This window comes from Platichthys flesus, chromosome 3, assembly GCF_949316205.1.
Source record: "Platichthys flesus chromosome 3, fPlaFle2.1, whole genome shotgun sequence".
Classification (NCBI taxonomy): domain Eukaryota; kingdom Metazoa; phylum Chordata; class Actinopteri; order Pleuronectiformes; family Pleuronectidae; genus Platichthys; species Platichthys flesus.
Window position 1 is genome coordinate 13658829 of NC_084947.1, and position 19740 is coordinate 13678568.

The 19740-nt window shown below is 44.6% G+C and overlaps 1 protein-coding gene across 1 annotated transcript; it reads right to left on the reverse strand.

Annotated features, from left to right (window-relative positions):
- Window positions 1–257: 257 nt before the first annotated feature.
- On the reverse strand, window positions 258–19738 carry epg5 (ectopic P-granules autophagy protein 5 homolog (C. elegans)). Its single transcript, XM_062382085.1, has 45 exons — window positions 19092–19738; window positions 17742–18404; window positions 16626–16886; window positions 16347–16545; window positions 16110–16246; window positions 15908–16015; window positions 15755–15828; window positions 15518–15626; window positions 14849–14963; window positions 14620–14770; window positions 14361–14522; window positions 14114–14271; window positions 13851–14002; window positions 13393–13533; window positions 13141–13302; window positions 12923–13045; window positions 12578–12840; window positions 12355–12495; window positions 12086–12230; window positions 11535–11732; window positions 11105–11212; window positions 10879–11001; window positions 10570–10736; window positions 10235–10471; window positions 10030–10153; window positions 9765–9909; window positions 9412–9583; window positions 9114–9276; window positions 8868–9010; window positions 8577–8733; window positions 7935–8129; window positions 7633–7846; window positions 6937–7124; window positions 6452–6659; window positions 6270–6345; window positions 5744–5847; window positions 5455–5630; window positions 4341–4565; window positions 4045–4254; window positions 3467–3611; window positions 3037–3279; window positions 2563–2776; window positions 2202–2420; window positions 1701–1815; window positions 258–1592 (listed from the first exon to the last, which is right to left on the reverse strand). Exons 1-45 carry the CDS (start codon window positions 19143–19145, stop codon window positions 1410–1412), a joined length of 7770 nt encoding a protein of 2589 aa, XP_062238069.1. The 5' UTR covers window positions 19146–19738; the 3' UTR covers window positions 258–1409.
- Window positions 19739–19740: the final 2 nt, after the last annotated feature.

Below are 19740 nucleotides of genomic sequence, written 5' to 3' on the forward strand. Positions count from 1 at the left end.
GTCTCGGCACTTAGGTGTCTCCCCATGTGACCTGTCCCAGGTGTTTTAGATCAGCCCTCCTGCTCCGAGAGGCTCCTCCATGTATAACATATGGTCAAAGATCACAGAGCTGCAGTGAGACCCTGAGTTTCTCCTTTACTGAACTCTTGTTTTTCCTTTGTGCAGCCCCTACAGACCCATTCCCGTTCACTGACTCATGTAAAAGAAATGCCTCTTGACATTCACCGGCACCAAATAACACAGGCAATAAGGCGAGCTTCAGGCTGCAGAGGTGCAGCAGAGTTATTATTGAGACGGCACAGAGCAACAAAGGAGGCAAAATGACATGGGTAATTAAAATATGAATTCTTGGAGTCAGCTCAATCTAGATTACACTCTGCCTTTATCCTCAAATGCCGCCATATGCGTCTGTATAAGTCCAGATATAGATATTTACCAATTCCATTGGAATTAGTATTTTGTGTCACAGGGCACAGATTACTTTATAAGGAAGCTGAGTGGTGAAGCTCTTTTTAACTATTGTCTGTTGTATTGTATTTTCTAGTGTTTGTGCTTTTTGAACCTTACAAACACAGGTGGTGAGCATGTGGTCAAGAGCGTTTAAGCATCTGAGCAGATAAAAACAAAATGTCTTTGGCAGAAACAAGCAAAGCACTATTGGCCATAAACATGATACTGGCAAACGTTCTTGAACTAGACATCACTTCACTTCATACAGGCAGCCACTGTTTTCATCTATATACAGTACTAAGGATCGAGATGTTTCAGATTGTAGCTCAGTCATTGACCCCCTCCCCATTGTACCTCTAAAGTAATACACCTATTAGACCTGTCCGTCAACTTCCTCCAAATAATTTGTGGACCCTTCAACTTTTTTATGTGAGATTCCACGTACAGGTGTGAAATTGACACCTGAAGTACGGAGCTGAATTCTGATTCATGAATTCTGCTTCAATAAATATGTGCAACATTCTCTCAAATCAAGAACAGAACGGATGCTGTTTAAAACTTGTTTAAAAAGCAACAAAGCATGAACATGAGGGAAGAAAATAAATGTGAGAACCACAGGGTGAGAACTAGTCCGAGCTCAGCACATGACCTTTCTTGGGCTCCTGATTGGCTGGTTGATTCGTCACTGTAGTCTGTACTTTATCAGGCAAAAGATGTTTTGTTTGATGAATGCACAGCAAGCTTTGAGGAGCAGTCACTTTCTGTCTCACAGAGCCCTTGCTCTTGTTGCTCTTTTTGATATAATAGTAAAAGCATTTCAGTACCAGTGCAACTACTTGGAAACTTTGTGCACCAGCATGATTTGTGTCTTTGCAGAGCAGACGTTTACTGTCATTGTATTTGTCACAGAAAGGTCACATCCTCCCAGTCTCCAGCATATTTGTCTGGTTAAGTCAGTTTCAGCGGATGATGTGCAGGTATCTGAGTTCAGGGTACAGGAGGTTGGCCAGCAGGGCCAGAAGTCGGGGTGCATCTTTGAGACAGTGTCCTGGGTAGCGGATGAACTGGACGGCCTTATTCACAGAGTCCTCCAACTCGGCGTACTGCTTATTGCTGCACATCGCCTCCAACATCCCCAACGTCTGCATTCACGAAAAGGAAAAAGAAACAAGAGAAACACAAAGTTATTTTTAGAAGATAATTGCAGAGTAGAACATTAAAACACTGTATTTGTAGCTTTTGTTGCATACTTGCTGTGCTTTCGCAGAGAGCTGCAAGTCACTGGTGGGTTGGAGTCGAAGCTCGGTCTCTGATGGTATCTGGACTGACAGGAACGCTGCCAGACTGCGTACCACCACCCTGAACCTGGACGTACAGGAGATACACATTAACAGCTGGTGTATCAACAGTGTTATTTAGCCCAAAGGGGGTTTTCTGACCTCCACCAAGGAGGTTATGTTTTTACCCCTGTCTGTTTCTTGGTTGGTTGATTCCATTTTTTGCGCTGATCCGGATCGAGAGCAGAGCCAGGAATTTGTTTTTACTTTCTTTAAGATTCTGAGGATTTTCAACCCAGATTTTCCCATATAATAATTTGTGGATCTTGATGAAAATAATCAGACACATGAACTGATATCGATGACTGTTTGAAATTCTGTGCAGCTTGATTCAATTTAAGGCAACTGTTGGGTCTTGGTGGAGGAATGTGCTCAACCATTCCAGTTTGCTAATAAAACTGCACGTGGACCTACCTATTAGAAACAGGAGACCTCTTCCCCAGGCCAATTGCACCCAGCAGCCCAGAGTTCAGCCTTTCCTCTCCCAGCTGAAGCAGCCTGGTTTGCAACCTCAACAGACCCAAGACGATTCCCGACACTTCAGTCAGGCCGGCCTGTGGCTGCAGCTGCTCCACTGATAGGTTCAGTGCTTTGTGCCACCACAGAAACAGCTTGGCTTCGTCCCCTGGACCACTGCACAGACAGAAGGCATCACAGCTCATCTACTGGTTACTAGCCTGAAACTCAAACTGCTACATTTTGTCAAACACAATCTGGAAAATCTAAATAATAGACATTTTAGCCAAAGGAAATAAGATAATGAGGCGGGGCAAACCTTGGGAAGACCTGATTGGTCCATGAGTTAATTAGAGCCAGAGTCCGTCTCTCATTGGCTGCTGTGTATTCAGAGTTAAGGCGTTGCAGGACGAAGGCATAGAGCGTCAGGAAGCTGCCTCCTGATTGGCTCTCAGACAGGAAGTCATCCACAGTGAGCTCAGGGACCTGCAGCGACGCCAACACGGGACCCCAACCTACAGACTCCTCATCAGCTTAACATGGAGAAGAAACAAAGAGGCAGACAGTGGGAGATGAAATGTTTTAACCATTGACGTCAAATTTAACCGTCTATATGAAAGAGAGAAAATTAAAGGAGTAAACCAACTTTTTGATCAACAGAGAACTTTAGAGAGGACTGGCAGTAAAGAAATCATACAAAGATTTAAGTACCGCTTATCTCTTAAAGTAACACTGTTTGAGGCAACAACTATAAAAGTTCTCAGTTAAATAACATTTGTGTTACTTCCCTTACCATGGTTGAAGTACGCTGTGATGGATGCCTCCATGATGCGTGTCATGTGCCGCACCGAAGCGAGACAACGCGTGCAAGCTGTGAGAAGAGGCAGAATAGGGAAACCCCTCCCCTTCCTGTCCAGCCAGGCAATGACATGAGCAGCGAGTGCCTCCCCCGTTGAAACGCCAACGCCATTCAGCAAAGCCAGGGTGTCGCTGAAGAGGCTGCAGAACGCCATGTGTCTCTGCTCCAAATCCGTGTCTGCAAAGGAAAAATGTGAATAAATGATGACCACTTGCGGGTGAGAATTTTTTTTTTCTCACTCCAGCTGTCCATGAGTAAAACTGCAGACTAGCTGCTCAGTGCATTTGTGCCCATGTGGCACGCGCTCTATCGGGCTGCTCCATGTGTGGCCATGTTGTTAAAGGTGACAGCGAGGACATCTCACCTGGTGGGTTGAATGTGACGATGCCCTCCAGAAGAGTCTCCAGCTGAGCCTCCAGGCTGCTGAGGGGGATGCTGCCTCCTTGTTCCAGAGTCGTCAAAGTCTGCACACACCAGCACACGTATGCTCTGGCCTTCGGTGTCTCCTCCTGGCAGATGAAAACAGATCATGATTTATGCTGAGTATATATTTTTCCACAGGTTTTCAGGCATATTTTGCTTGCTATAGTTTGTAGTTACTATCTTTTATAGTAAAGCTATTTCTCAGAATGTGAAGTTGTCTTGGGGACATTAGACACTCATGAATATGTTCTTTTACAAAATAGTTCTTCTATATATTACAGATGCATAATGAGATTTAGATAAAGTATATCCATACTACCTTTAAACTCTCAGCTGTGGCTAAACAAGTTTTCATTCATGTATTAATCTGTAATTACACTGATCGTCTTAATACTAAATTCTAAATGAGTGTTTGTGATTATAACCTCTACTGGTTCTCATGCAGACTAGACAGACCTTTAGAGGGTCACAATACATTAATCAATCTGTTATTTGTTAAACAGCACTTTATTGTCTCACCCGGTGTGGAGCTTCATTGGAGAGAGGGTGGAGCCCGGCAGCACTGCGCAGCGACTTCAACAGCAGCTGAGGGGCAGATTCAGCGCTGAGCAGCAGAGAGGGGGGGTAGTGGGTGCTGACATATCCCAGAATGCCTTGGTATGAGGACAGGTCCAGCTGATGCCAGGGCAGAGAGGAGGACTGGACCAACAGGCTGAGCAGAGGGGAGTCCTGCAGGTGGAGGAGGAGAGAAACTGGAGGATTAGTGAAAGAAAACACAGATGTCCGAGCCTGTATCTAACATCGTCTGGACTCACCTGTTGACTCAGGAGCTGTTCCTCCTTTGCCAGAAACACCAGCATGTACAGCAGATAGACTAACATGGTGTGTGACTCCTTCTGAGGGTGCGTTTCTGGTAAAGCTGGATATGCTATGGATGCAGAAGGTGTTTGTAAGTGCTCACTCAGGACGCTGATCCAGTTCACCCCACACAACACTTCTCCTATAAACAAGAAGCAGCTCTTGGGACTTCCTCTCTCCACCTGCAGACAGAGCAAGGCGAGACAATAAACAAAAGTCTGCAGTCGAAACACAAACCTACAAATCAATCCAACCGACTCTCAAATGACTGTATATTTATTTCTTCTGATGATCCATTTTATGTTCGATTATGAGCAGATAATTTACTGTATGGCTAAGTCCTTGACGTTTTTGGACTACAAATATGTTGAAACATATTAAACCTAATTGAAGAGACCTCAACAAATAACTAATATGGAATAAGAGATGAAAATTTCAAATCAAATCAGAATTCATTGTCATTTTACCAGACATCTAACAGTAATGCAGGCGGAATGAGATGTGGTTTCTCCGGGATCACTAAATATGATAAAAGACTAAAGGAGATTTCACAAACTAAAACTAAAAGGAAACAACACAGTGTCCCTGAGTCCCGTCTATTATTAATATAATAGATATCTTAAAAGAGCATTTGAGTAAGAGCAAACTTAGTGCAGTTTGCTGCTGCAGAAGACAAATAATTACAGAAGATAATCAATGATCAATAATAGAAGATGGGCAAAAGGGATGTTTTTGTTTAAATAATCAAAATAGCAGATTGGTTGCCTTCTCTTTACCTTCTCTGGCTCGATTCAGTTCCTTTTCTGGTATGTTTTAATCATCGTCTTTGTGATTTTATTTTCGTTTTAATAACATTAAATATTTCTAAAACCTGTATAGTAGCCTGTATAAGGCATGTGGGACCCACGTGGCTCCTGTGTCTAGGAACAGGATGTTGAGTCTATAATTACGTGAAGCGAGGTTAATAATAGGACATGAGGCCCAGGACCGAGGTCTCAAATTAACAAGCTCCCCTGTGTTATGAATGTCTAGATTAGTGTGCAGTGTTGGGGGGGGGGGGGGGTATCTCACATTGAAGAGCTGCTCCATGAGCCGAGTGTCAGGGTGCAGGTATCTCCAGGGCAGGCTGTGGAAGTGTGTGTGGTACAGGTAGAGAAGGTACTCGGGTGTCCTGGGCGAGGTGCAGCTCTCACAGTACTGCATCATACACAGCCACAGAGCCCCTCTCTGACCAGGGAGCAGACGATCTGCAACGTACCAGCACATGCACGTTAAAAATAACCTGAACAGCCCGGGCAACTCAGAAGAGCAGCACTTGAACAGTCACTCATGTGTGAACGCGGCACTTCTGAGGTCCCACCTCTGAATCTGTGATGCAGCGTGTCAGTGAGTTGAGCGTACAGTCCAACCAGACCGGCTGCTGCACTCGCATCGGTCTCCAGCCACGGGTAACACCTGAGATTGCTGAGACAAAGAAACACTGATATTGACATTGTCTTTGTTTCATTTACACTTGAAAGCATTTAACAGCTCTCTGCAGGAACCAGGGGAATCCAAGCACAAACTTCTGGCTGCATTATGGACATGATGACTCATTCCTCACACGCATCAGTAAACATTTAATCTTCTCTCTGAGTAGTATCATGTTTGAGTTTTGATTTGGCTTCATGGATAAAATAATCTCTCACAGTTGGTTCAGTTAGGAAACACAACTACAACCGGATCTAAATCTGCTCTTCACCTGTGAAAGAAACAAGGATTACATCGGATAAAAAGGACCACAAAGTTTTTTGATCTGCTGCCGTCTTTGGAGCTTCTATTGTCTTTCTCACATCTGTCTCACATCTTTTCACCATCTATAACTCAGCTCAGGTGTAGATGCTTACCCGCCGTCATCTGTGTCCACAGGAAAGATCCACGGCTTGAATAACTTCACAATCTTACTGTGCAGGTCCTGCAGAGCTGAGAGAATGGAAGAGACATTTCTCTGTCAAAATGGCAGCTAACAATAAAGAAACATTCACAAAACAAAGGTGGAAATCAGTGGATGCTGACATTTGGTGTTTACCTTTCATTGTCCTGCTGCTGCCCACTGACTCTCTGGAACAGGCTATGAGCTGCGCATTGATTAGACTACTAATCAAATAATCCCAGAGGGAAACGACCTCAGTGATGTATGGAGTCCAGGCAGAGTAGAGTCCGAAGCTGCGGAGGTCTGGCTTACTGAGACGACTCCGCAGGAAGTAATCACTGAGCCAGTCAACTGTCTCGTCCACCTGTTAGCAACAAATAAAACAAGACAAGCCTCTAATTTCTAGATTGATAATGAATATTTAAGTATCAATTCATTCAGTTAAAGCCAGGGTTGGGAATCCTGGAAAACCTATCAAGAGCAGGATACAGTTTAAAAATGCGACCTATACATCCCCCCTCTTTCCATCAGCCACCAAACAATCGTTTCATTGAGTTCAAATGAGACATTTGCTCACGTGCATTACAGTTCTTCGAGGGCCACAGACTGAATCTAATATGAGCAACATTAGCGTGAGTTACCTGCTGAGGAGAGAGGCTGACGGTGGATCTGTAGGAAGACGCTTGAGCCGCGACAGCACGGCCGGGGACATCGGGGGTGCCGAGGGCTTGTTCGGCTTTGCTCTTGGAGCTGCGGGACGGAGGCAAACAGCCCAGCACTCGCAGAGTCACCCTCCAGCACTCTGGACTCAGTAACTGGTTTGACGAGCCTGGTGAGGTGAAAGAACAACTTAGTTTTTAAAGAAGTTGCACATCAAACTTCTATGACCAATATTCTTCTTATAAAAAACTGAATCTCAGACATGATCCCGTAGATTGAGGGAATGATTCAGCTAATGACATTCATTCATTTATTTAATCTTTTGTTGGTGGGAAGGTGAGTAGGAGGCGTTTATGAGGAGGATGAATGTGTTTCCTCTGAATCACTTGATGGAGGAACAAGAAGACTTATCAAAGCAGCCCCTAAGTGCTTTAACAGGCAACGTGCAACATAAAAGGACAATGAAACACTGCTCCTGAATGTGACAGATTGGTCTCCAGTAATTCACTGAAGGTATTCTTCCTTCATTGCTTGTGTTTAGTCTGATGTGGTTTAACCTTTGTGTGTTGTTTAATCAGCGAGGATGTTTGAGTAGATAATGAGTATTAATGATTATTTGAGTCATTAATAAAACAAGATGATTGTTTACGCACACGCACGCACACACACGCTCTTACTGGTCATAAGCAGACGCAGGCAGTCACTGTAGTGATCAGGGAAATGGTGGCGCAGCAGCCATGTCCAATGTTTGGCGAAAAGGTGAAAAGGTGTTAGGAGTTCGGGCTCCGGATCTTTGCCGCACACGCAGAGAGCTCCGTGGATCAGCTCCAGCAAGCGGGTTCTCTCCGAAAACACAGGATGGGCTTCACTCAGCCACTGGTACAAGTCGAACTGCAGATGGAAGATGCTGCTGTTACTGGATGACTGTAGACGCACGGAATATATTTCTTCAGTGTGTTGCATTTGTGTCTGGACTGACCTTCGTGAGGAGCATGAAAATGACGTCAGCGCTGTCGAGGTGTAGGGCCGTCACCACATCCTGGTAGAGGAAGACGAGCTGATCGGGCGCAGTGTTAGGGGTGAAGAAGGGGGAAATGAGGGGGCAAAGACGCCGTTCTTCCAGGATGGTCTTCAGGACACGACCACACTCATCTGCGTTGCCTTGGATAAACACCTACACACAAATAAGATTGAATTCATGGGTCCCTTTTATCAGTTCTTGTCACATCTGTACTCTACTTATCTGTAAGTCCTCTTTCTGTTTCTGTCTGTGTTCCAGTTAGCCCCTGTCCTACTCTGCCCTGACACCAGGTTTTAACAAAGTTTTGCCACACTATCCTGCATGAGTCAGAATATAAAGGCTGTCTATATCCATATGATGCGGTTTCCCCAAACGTACAGTGACAGCCTCAAATGCTTTACTTTCTGCTTATCAAGTCTCAAGGGCAGATGTCCTATCTATTAAGAAATAACAGGGATTCAGAATATTAAAATACCCGAGCTGTGAGATTTCTGATTCAATAAGACACAATGCTTTGGGTCTGTTTTTTGGTTTGTATAAGGCTGCTGGAGCCGCTGTGGAGCACATATGTGTAATAGTCTTATATATGTGTGCACACACCTGTCCCAGTATCTCCACACAGGAGGAGAGGTACTGGCGTGTTGGGGGATGTCGCAGTGTGTCCTCACACACAAAGGAGACCACCTGGTAAAAGGCTGACACGCCGACATGCTGCACCACAGGAGATTTCTGTGCCTTGTACATATTCACCAGCGCCCTGAGCACATAATTATACATCACATGTAGTTAAACCAACCTGTTTCAATCAAATAGAGCACTTGTTTTTTCTCCCAAAAGTGTTATACAGTGGTGTCTGTTTAACACTTGCAGCAAGAATCTGTTTGTACTGACGTGATAAAGTTCTCAGTGTGAACCGCAGCCTGGGCCAGACTTTGAGGAGGAGGAGCCATGGCGTCGGTTTGGAGTTTTTTGATGTCCCTGCGCAGAGATGTTATCTGAGTCTGTACTGCCTCCTGTCTCTGCACACACTCACACTATGTGGATACACAAACACACACACACAGATTAACAAACCCGCGCAAAGACTTCACAGTGGTATCTCATGATGTGAAAAATATGCAGTTTAAGTGGATGTACTGTGACGGTGATGTTTGCAGGTCCCTGGCATGGCATCCCTCCCTTTCCTTTACACTCCAGGGCCATGGTGACCTGCTCAGATCGGTTCTTATACAGCAGAGGGAGGCTTTCCAGAAGTTCCTGCTCCATCGCCACCTGCTGGGCTTCACTCGCCACTGCAGTCCTGACACCAAGACCAAGTATTTCAGAATCTGAGGGTGGCTTTGTGTAACATTTATTTTGTGTGTGTTTACAAACAAACAATGTGTATGCATGTGTACACTGATTATGATATAATGTGTGTATGATGTCCATATACCTAGCCTGGTCTTGCAGAATGCAGAGGTCCTGGTTCATTAGCTCAACAGCAGCTTTAGAGTCAGTGAAGCAGGTGGTTGGTACCTCAGCCACTGGAGCCTTCTGCTGCTGCAGCTCTGGAGCTGGTTGAGGTATTGGATGCTTCTGCAGGTTGGACAGGATACGCTCCCGAGCTGCACACATAGCACAACTTCAAACAACTGAAAACTACATAACAAATATTTTTCATGCAAACAGGAAGAAATGGCAATTGTTATCTGGTTACTTGTTATTTTTGCTAGGGTTTACAAAATATTTCTACAGCATATTTGAACCTCTGCTAGATTTAAGCCTTTGTGTGTTTAAGGTTTGTACCGTTGTTGGGGCTGGTGTAGTCAGTGAAACCGGGGGTTTGAGCCTGAAGGAAAGTTGGCTCACTCTGCACCTTCTCCCACAGAGACAAAACCTCCCTCTCATCATACTGCAGACGTTCCTGGTCCACATACTCAAGCCACATTTCCTACAAAACAACACGCACATGAGCAGTATGATATAACAAACAACAGCTTCTTTGAGTAAATAACATACAGTATTTTGTATTTGTAAATACAAACACATAATAATAAGACATATCACATACCTGATGCCGCTGCATGACCTGTGCCAGTCTGTGAGGTTCGTATTCCGCAGGAAGGGAGGGGATGTAAACTTCCTGCTTCAGCAGAGTCTCGTCATCCAACCACACAGCGAATACACCAAACAACCTACAGACAACCAATCAGCTGAAGTTTGAAACCCTGTAAAATTACAAATGTTTGGATGTAGTCTAAGCACGAGAGACCCACCTGACCAGCTCTGTGTGTAGCTGAGGAGAGGTGAGGTAAGGGGGATGGGGATTGTCGGGGGTTTCGTCACCCTGGCTGTCTGATGAGGGTGTGTGCAGAGGGGGCACCCTGAGGGCCTGACTAGCAGCATGATGGAAGTCTGACACAACTTGTATTCTCTGTCTCAAATCTCTGAGTAACGCCGCATGAGATGAAGCCTGGAAGAACCTTCGTCCGATACATCCGCCTGCAGCAAGCCTGGGGGACAACATTCACAAGCAGGTACATGGTAGAGGCACATGCTTATTTCCTGGTTTCTCTGGTTAGGAATATTAATATCTGTTTTTGGATCTTACCCGTACTCGGGCCCAGGCTGTCTGAGGAAGAGCTGCAGGAACTTCTGCCAGATCATAGGAAGGAGTGGGTGGTCAGGGGGCGTGACTAAAGCCTGACACGCCCAGCGGTACACCTGCAGCCGCTGCAGAGATGGGGCTACCGGCAACTTCAGTCTCTGCTGCGCCCTCTGGCTCAGACACAAACACACTGTTAACACCAGCCACATACAATACCCAGGATCATGAGTCAGCAGTAGATATTAATACTGCTCACCGTCTTTGCCAGAAAGTAATACAATATTAATAACTGTTGTGTGTTTGTCAGTGTACCTTTAAGGCTTGTTCTGGGGAGATGCTTGGCTCTGACAAGAGCTCAAGTTCAACACAGCGTCTCAGCTGAGAATCTTCTTCAAACACTCCCTCCATGTTTAGCACCAGCCAGGCGAACCAAACCTACAAACACACAAAACACACCGTCTCTGAGGACAGGGTTCTTTACTGAGACGAGCCTCAGTACTTGCTCATAATGTTCGTACTGAGCTTTGAGGAACTTTACCTCTGCACTTAGGGATTGGCCCTCTACGAAGGAGGGCGTGACGTTTCCAGCTATCCAGCCAACTAGAGATGAGAGCAGACCCCGATCTCCATGGTAACCCAAGGCATTCTGCATGAGGTATGAAAATGGAAGAAATTTACAAACATTACTGGTGTCACTGTGACCGTTCTTTATCATAAGTAGCACATTTTACCTTCACTTGTCAATCAATGATAGCCTGCTAATTTTCGCTTAACAATACAATATTTAGGTATACTTTTTAGCATAAATCACCAGTGAGCTCTTTCTGAAATGTGTAACCCATTCAAAATTGATGTAATCTTTATCTATATAATGTTGGTAATTTACACAGATAAAATCATACGTCTGGACCTTTGTGACCAAGGAGAGTCCCAAAATAATGCAACATTATAAAATAATTAGCAAAAACCTTATGCTGCAGGTAGAGGAGTTTCTGAACACATTCCTCCTGGTGGTGTGTGAATGCAGCACAGCAGATCTGATCCATGAGGAACAGGGTGGTTTTGTCTCGGTACCACAGGTTCTGCTGAGTCAGGATTCCCACCCAAAACTCCAGAACTGCTGCAGGTCCGACACGACCAGGCTGTGAACTCTCCCCAATGTGACTCTGTAAAATAAAAGCATCTTAACGTGTCATCTTTGACTCAGGGAGGATGTATAAGATCAGAAAACATAAATAACATTCTTACAAAATTACGTTAATTGAAACATTTAACCGTAATCAATATTTTCTTTATTTCTGACTGAACAGTAGTTAAAGGACAATATTTGTACAGGTTATTTCGTTCAAAAAGCAATGGGACTTTATCCCGACAATACTGACAACTACTTACAAAAATAAAGACTTTGTTTCTACATTTCTAATTTAAAAAAATTGTCATTTAGTAGTATCTTTCTTCTAATCATTATAGGATATTACTAATTATCCTGTTTGTATATCGAAGACTCTCAGTGACAAACCTGAATGACACTGTTCAGCAGTCTGACGTTGTCTCCGTAGGTGGTTCCTGTGAGCAGCGGTGCGACCCGGTGGGTGACCTGCTGCGTCACACCTTGAGGACACACGCTGTCGTACTGCAGGAACAGCTGCATGCAACTTACAAACCTGCCATTAACAGTAGGATGAAAGTGGAGACAACAACAAGTGAAAGTGAGATGCAGCAGCTGATATAATGTATACCTTTATTTCTGGTTTTATTGTGGGCTGTGTTTAGGTGTTTCCGTCTTACTGAGAGTTGTTGAGCAGGTAAAAGCTGAGCGGGTACGTTGGGGGTAGAATGTTGTCCAGCAGATGCACAGCAGCTTTCAGGTGTCGATACTGAATCAGACTTTTCAACAGCCCGACTCCATCAGTACAAAAGTGCTCAAGGCTGAAAAGTCAAAGGATATTAACTTAATTAAAATTCAACCCGGCAAATCATCTACTAATATCATGTCAGTACAAGTACAAACCTGTGTCCCACGGTTGTCATGGCAATGGAAAGGTACCATCCAATTGGGAGGCCTGATTTTACAGCCCTGAGAACAGGATGCATGCTGGGAGCATGCGTCAGCTCTGGAGGTGGGTTGGACGCCAGAGCAGGACCTGACCAGGCTCCTTTAGGACTCTGAGTATTGCCATGGAGCTTCAGCCTTAACAGCAGCTGCCACGCCCACTGACTGAAGGATGCTTCAGGCGATACACCCAGACGAAGGACACTGGCGAGGTAAGACACCTGAGGAGAGGAAATGTAAAGTAATGTTCATGAATGAAGCCAAGCTCAGATTAGATGTTTGGTTTGACAAGCGTCATGTCACCTGTTTGATGCCCTCTGATATGAGGCCACTGTATGGTTTGTCAGTAAGGTACTTCTGATAAGCTTCTGCCACTAGCAGAGCCACTTCACTGTGGATAGACGAAGACAGGGCCAAGGAGCCATCCTGTGAGAGGAAACAGGTTTAGTTGTTTCATTACAAACTCACAACTGTGCTGTCAAGACTCTCAGGAAGGTATTTTCTGATGCTCCGACCACTACCTGTGCGTAGCCCCAGTTCAGACCCTCTAGGATAACACAGGCCAGCCGGTTCTCTACCGCAGACAGAGGATGATGGAGCAGCCAGGCTCCGATCACACATATTTCCTCCTGCAGCGGCTGCCACAGACTCAGGGGCAGCTCTTTGCACAGGTACAGAGCCACCTGACACACACAAATCACACAGAAATACTGATTACATTATATATTTTTCAAATAAATAGACATCCACTTGCATAGAATAGTAATACTGACCATTCCTACAGTCTGTATCGTCTCTCTGAGTTTTTCCAGGAGCACAGAAATAACATAGGGATGGGCAATTGCTATGGCAGCCAGCAACTCCCTGCCCACCTTAGTGTATATTTCTCTGGTAGATGTGCTCACATAGGCCACCTGAGGAAAAACAAGAAAAGAAATGTCATCAGAAAGTTAGGTACGATATGTCTTGAACTGAACAATGTTTCAAGTTGGATTGAAGTGGATTGATCTATTTCCATGTAAATTGCATATAAAACAACTCAGATCAAAAGCAACATATTCATTTTTTAGGGCAAATTCAGGTCTATGATGTTTTGAAGTCCAACCTATGCTCCAATATGTTAATTAATTTAGTCATTGAGACAGAATCTGCTGTGTTTAACATCAGATTTTTCTTTTAACAGCTTATACACATCTGCTATAGTATAATTCCGGCTGCATCCATTCCCTACCTGGTAGATCAGCAGAGTGATTGTAGTGATGAAGGTGGGGTCACAGTGTTGAGTGGATGTAGCCATGTGTGCTAGTGCAGTGAGGAGGGAGACACCATCCGAGCTGTTCACCTCACACAGCCACTGCTCAAACCTCACCTGGTGCTCTGGGTCTGTGACAGAGATATTCGTTTATAATAATGCAGCAAAAGTAGCTAATAATATTTTATCTTTTTTAATGTTAAAGATTATATTTTGCGCAGGTTAAGTGTGGGCGCTGTTACCTCTGAGCGACTGAATGCAGGTGTGTGTGTCAGGTGCAGCGCTGAGTGTTCCTTGTCCTGCTGTCTCAGCGCTCTGCATGACATAAAGCACCTTCCACAGCATTGAGCTCGACAAAGTCCCGTAGGGCATCTCAGACATGAACAACCAAATCCCCAACCTGTGAGAGAGGACAACAAATTAGAAATACAAAAGTCCCCAAAGTGAATGATTTACAGTCAAGGTGTAAGCATGAGGCCAAGTCATCACCTTTTGTTTCTGAGTACATGTAAAACAGCTCTGAGGAAAAGATGATCATATTCCAGCTGCAACTTGTCCAAAGAGAGAGAGTGCACATGAGAGCTGGATCCAGCTGCACCAGCCACAGTCACATACTGGGCCCAGTGATCACTCACATAACACACTGTCATTCTAAGGGAGAGGAGAGAAGACAAACAACACAGACTTTAATGTCATGGATCTTTTGATGGTAATAGTATTGTAACCTGCTGCGTGAGCATGGACTGACCGTATGATGTGTCCTATTCGTTTGACCAGTTGTCTGTATCGCGCTCTGTTATAGGTTTGAAGTCCGAGCGCCAGGATTTCGATGAGAGAGGAAGCAAAGGCAAACAAACGCATCATCTTCTGACTGGAGTAGGCCTGAGGCTCATACATACCTGGAAACAGAGGGATTTGTCAGTTCATACAGGGAGTGTTTCAAACCAGCAGAGAGAAGGACAGACAGACTACTGTACCCTGCTTCCTTATTCCAAGCATGTGTGAGTAGAGCTGCTGGAAGGGGAACTGGGTCAGTAAGGAGATCAGGTCCTCCTCACAGAGCAGCAGCCAGCTGCTCTCTGGCTCCTCGTCCTAAACACAGAGAGCGAAAAGTTAGTGCAAGTAAATGACAGGATTTTGATTTAGTATAAGAAAATCAGTCAATTCTCTATTTTTAAATATGTTTAGGCCAATATATCGTTGTTGGGATTTTTGTATTATTGTCCCCCCCATACCCCCTTGAAAATTCTATTTGACATGTACTAACATACTAAATGAAAGTATCTTCAAAGGTCTTGCAGAAATATGTTTCTTCCTACCAAGTCTAAGCAACAACTTAGTAATGGCAGCAGCTGTGGTTTAAAACAGCAGACTGATATTTAATGTGCAGGTGTTCATTAGGTACTTTTATCCCACAGCTTCAAATGTGACTCAGCAGATCAAAACAAAAACTAGACCATTCTGTTTTATAGATGATTATCTACAGTGATATTTAACTTAATCACAATCGGTGAAGGAAATAAGAAAAATATACTTTTCACAATGTCTGTGGTTATTTAGTCAACTTTTAATTTCTTCTATCATGTAAACAAACTTTCAGGTTTCATTATTTTCTCAGAATGGAACCATTGCCAACCTACACTTACTTCCTCACCACCTTCGTCCACTAGGGTCCAGTTTCCAGACTCAGGTCCAGAAGCTGAGGAGCTCTGACTCTCACATGGCTTCATGTGGCCCAGAAACTCTGCACGGTGTCTGATTAGAAACAGAAAAGCCACTTGCTAGAGCTGTGAGGTTGCAAGACTCTGAGAGGATGACTTGGAAGGAAAGTTCAAATTGAGTAGGTCAAATAGACTCTTTGATAAAAAGGCTTCTGAACTTACCTGGACGGTGACATTAGAATGGCCAGAGCTTGCATGAAGTGCTGCACTCCACAGGTGTTTCCCACAACTTGAATCTGAGGAAGAAAAAAAGAAAACTCCAGCCATCTGTATGCACAACTATGGAACTAAACAACACAACAATAAATAAATAACCTGAAGGAAGGGTGCCGACCACTTCCCAACTCCAGCAGGACAGCAGAGAAGATGACACAGCAGGTACAGATGCTCTCCTGACCCCCTCACATGCAGCAGGACGGCCACCTGCAGAGTGGACCAGAGCTTCGTGAACAATCGTATCAACAAGATACCACGACTGCCGGAAAATTGGGTAAGAATAGGATTAGTGTGTGAATACCAATCTCTCCAGCCAGTGATGGATGTCTGTTTGGAACTGTGCGTCATCGAGGACTCTGCGTGTGAAGCTGAACAGGACACTAATGGCCTCTTTCAGGGTTTGGAGAGAACAAGGCTGTTTATGGCCGCCGGAACAATCTGAAAAAAAAAAAAAATACAGGAGACCAAAATGTCACTGAACATAAGTTCATGCATGTTATTGCTACTTCAAGGCAACTGTAATTTATAAGTCTCTCACCTTTCAGGAGACGATACAAGTAGGATTCCACCTGTAGGCGTGACAGCAGAGCAGTATATGCATGCAGCGCCACCTTCTGATGGAGCAGCTCACTGCGGTTTTCGAGCAGTCTGCTCAGCTCAGCCAACACACTCTGACTGAAATCTGCCTGCTGGAAGCGGTGGTACCCACACACCTTACACTGGTCTGCACACACACCCTGTGGGGAAGGAACTCCTATAAAAGGTGGTATAACAGCAGATGATCTTTACAGGTCTTTAATATATATTTTTATCTTACCTGAAGTGTGAGCTGTTCATCTCTGAAGCTCCAGAGTCGGTTCTGCGTGCTCTTGCAGTCTGACGTCTGTGTGTGTAGCTGCGTGTGAGACTGGGTCAGCTGTCTGCGGCAGCGCCAGTAATTCTGCAGCAGCTCAGTAAGTTCATGGTTCTCCTGCCGAGCCAGAGAGCAGAACTGGGCTGCACACACTTCGACACCTTCTAACCACGCTCGCAAACCTCCAGCCTGCTCCCACACGCTCAGCTGCTCCAATGAGAATGGCTGCAGAGGGAAAAGCATGAGGACAGTTTCCTAATCATCGGATGTGGATTTGCAAAGACACAGTGGATAAGTGGCTTTGAGCATACTTGCCCCTGAACCGCAAAGCTAATACATCACTGCAGCCACTCCTTGAGTGCATAAATCATGGATGGATTCAAACTTCTTCATATTAAATAACAATAAAACTGAGGTTATCGTTTTTGGACCACCTTATGCTTGCTTAACTGTAAAGAGTCTTGGTGTTCTCTTTGATAAACAAATCTCCTCAGTAGTCAGAGGTAGCTATTTTCAACTTCGACAAATTTCATAAGTAAAGGCCTACCTACCACAAAAGGACCTTGAGACAATTATACATGCGTTCATAACCTCCCGTCTGGATTACTGTAATTCCCTGTATATAGGCTTAGACAAAGCATCCATTAAACGCCTGCAGCTAGCCCAAAATGCTGCTGCTCGCCAGCAGACTAGGACAAAAAAGAAAGACCAAGAATCAGTGTCTTGCCCAAGGACACTTCGGAATGGAGAATTGAGGGGCCGGAGATCGAATCACCAACCTTCTGGTTTGCAGCCGCCCGGTAAACATGACATAAACATAAAGATGGCTATTCTCATGTTAATACATATTTTTTTAAGTTTTTGTTTATATGTCTTTTTATGAGAACAGATAATACAATTATAAAACACTGAGATTATAATTATAATTTCATCTTTGTGGTTGACAGATACAAAATCATGACTTAGCAATACTGAGGTGTTTCACTACAAACAGGCACATTTATTATAAACTATTTAACTAACCACATTTAGTCTGTATTCCTTGTAGAGCTTCATGTATTATTTTATTTTGGGCAGTACCTGAATTTCTGGAGCTGTCTTGGGTATTTCTGGGTAAAGCTTGCTCCTGGAAAGTTCAGCCACAGACTCCAGAGTCTCCAAGCTCGGAGGAGAAGATTCCTGCTCAGGCAGCGCCAGCACTGCAGGTCCCTTTGCAACAGTTTTCACAGTTTGCACATTGAGCTGCATCACAGGACCCTCCTCCAGTGCAGGGAGAGATGGGTACAGGGCAGGGGCACTTGGAACCTCAAACTGAGTTGAAGCACAAGACTGATTCCATGATTGTGGTTCCCTTCCCAGCTCAGTGCTGTGCGGCACAGCTTGAAGTTCAGCTGCCTGAGCGGCAACTCTGTTATGGTCCTCTTTCTCATTTTCGGACTCCTTCAGATGATCTGTATCCTGTGACGTCTCTGTTGACAAGCTGAGAGTTGACTTTAAAGTCGGAGTTAACACAGAAGTGGATAAAGTCTGTGATGAGGAGCTCTTCTGTTTGTCAGAGGGCAGATCGACCCGCCGTGCTGTGGTCTCAGGGAGCTGAGCAGGCTCCTGTTGCTCCTTCTCTGGCTCCTGGTAGGGCAGACTGAGGGGGATGTCAGTGAAGCCAGTGGTGGAGGCCTCATCACTCACTGCTAAAGGAGCGGCGGCTCTTTTTTCTTCCTCTGACTGCCGCTGCTTCCGGATCAGCTGAAAGCACAAGTCAAATTAAATGTTATCATGAAATTCTCGTTTCAAAGATTTCAAACATGATAAGTTATAAACATTTTCTTTGAAATGTAAAAAAACAAGGTCTTATGTGATCAGGACTATTGATTTAAATTGATCTGATTATCACACCACATCACAGTCCTTAAAAGCTTACATTACTGCAAACTATCCAAAACAACAAAACTCAGAGAAAAGCAAACAATTACATGTTTTCTAAAGTGAACTTGGAATACAAAACAAAAAAGTATTTATTGAATTTTACTGATCTCTGAACACCCACTACAACCTACATCCAGTTTTTTGGTGACACTTCATGATGAACTGACAAGCAAGTAACATCTCCACCACTGCTGTAGTTTTCTACATGTGACCAGGGATTGTGACTAAAGAGCAATTATCGTGGTGAAAAGTCAGTCATGAGGTATCAGCACAATGTGTCAGTCTTCAGCTGTGCTGTTTCTTGTTTTAGGGCCCAAAGATGAAGATACAATTAGATACAATTTCTCAAGATATAAAAGTTGGATAGGTTACTCTGAGTTGTTTTTATGTTTGTATGTTTGACTCTGAAAGACTGAAGGGCCCTGTCATTAACCAGACCAACACGAGAGTGAAGAAGAAAGTGAAGAAGAAAGTGAAGAATGAGTGTAAAGGACTTAGTTTAATCACCTGAGACTTTCCGCTGGTTTTGGCCTTGGTCTTCTTTGGTCTCACAGCCTCCATCTTTAGTTAAAGCTCATCTCAGCTTTCCTCGTACATCAGATCCCAGTGTCATACAGTGGACCGAGGCCCCTCACATATAAAGTACAGGTGCTGTAACCCACATAAACAAATAACCACCATAATAAACAAGCCGGAGCAGCAAGTGAGTGCCTCCTGTGATAAGCACCTGGAGGCTGCAGGGTCCAGATAGAGACGGTCAGTGTCTGTAAACAAACCCCTCTGATAAGACCCGCCGAGAAGAGGCAGCCCCGGAGACCAGAAAGGAAGCAGCTAGCATGGATGTTATCGTAAACACTGAACACATTCCTGGAAAACGAAAGTCCACCCCCGAAGAAGACGCTCTGACAAGGCTAGGCTAAGCTAGCGGCTAACTGTCTGAGTGCTCCGCCGCCTTCCCTCCTCCGTCATGAATCCACCAGCGGCTCTAACGGGGTGTCCATGTCGTCGCTGACATTGTCAACATGAGGTTTCCACACGTCGCGGCGGGTGACAGGCGGTGCTCATCCATTCGGCTGGTCAGCTGTCGTTTGTTTTGTTTGTTCCAGGAACTCCGCGATGACAATATCTGACCACGTGACTCCTCCACCTCCCTACG

Coding starts and splice junctions, on each gene's coding strand:
- epg5 (XM_062382085.1), bottom strand. CDS start 19,145: ATGGAGGCTGTGAGACCAAAGAAGACCAAGGCCAAAACCAGCGGAAAG. Junction 14,771..14,848: donor GCTTGGAATAAGGAAGCAGG/GTACAGTAGTCT, acceptor CTCTGTTTCCAG/GTATGTATGAGCCTCAGGCC. Junction 1,593..1,700: donor TCTCTGCGAAAGCACAGCAA/GTATGCAACAAA, acceptor TCGTGAATGCAG/ACGTTGGGGATGTTGGAGGC.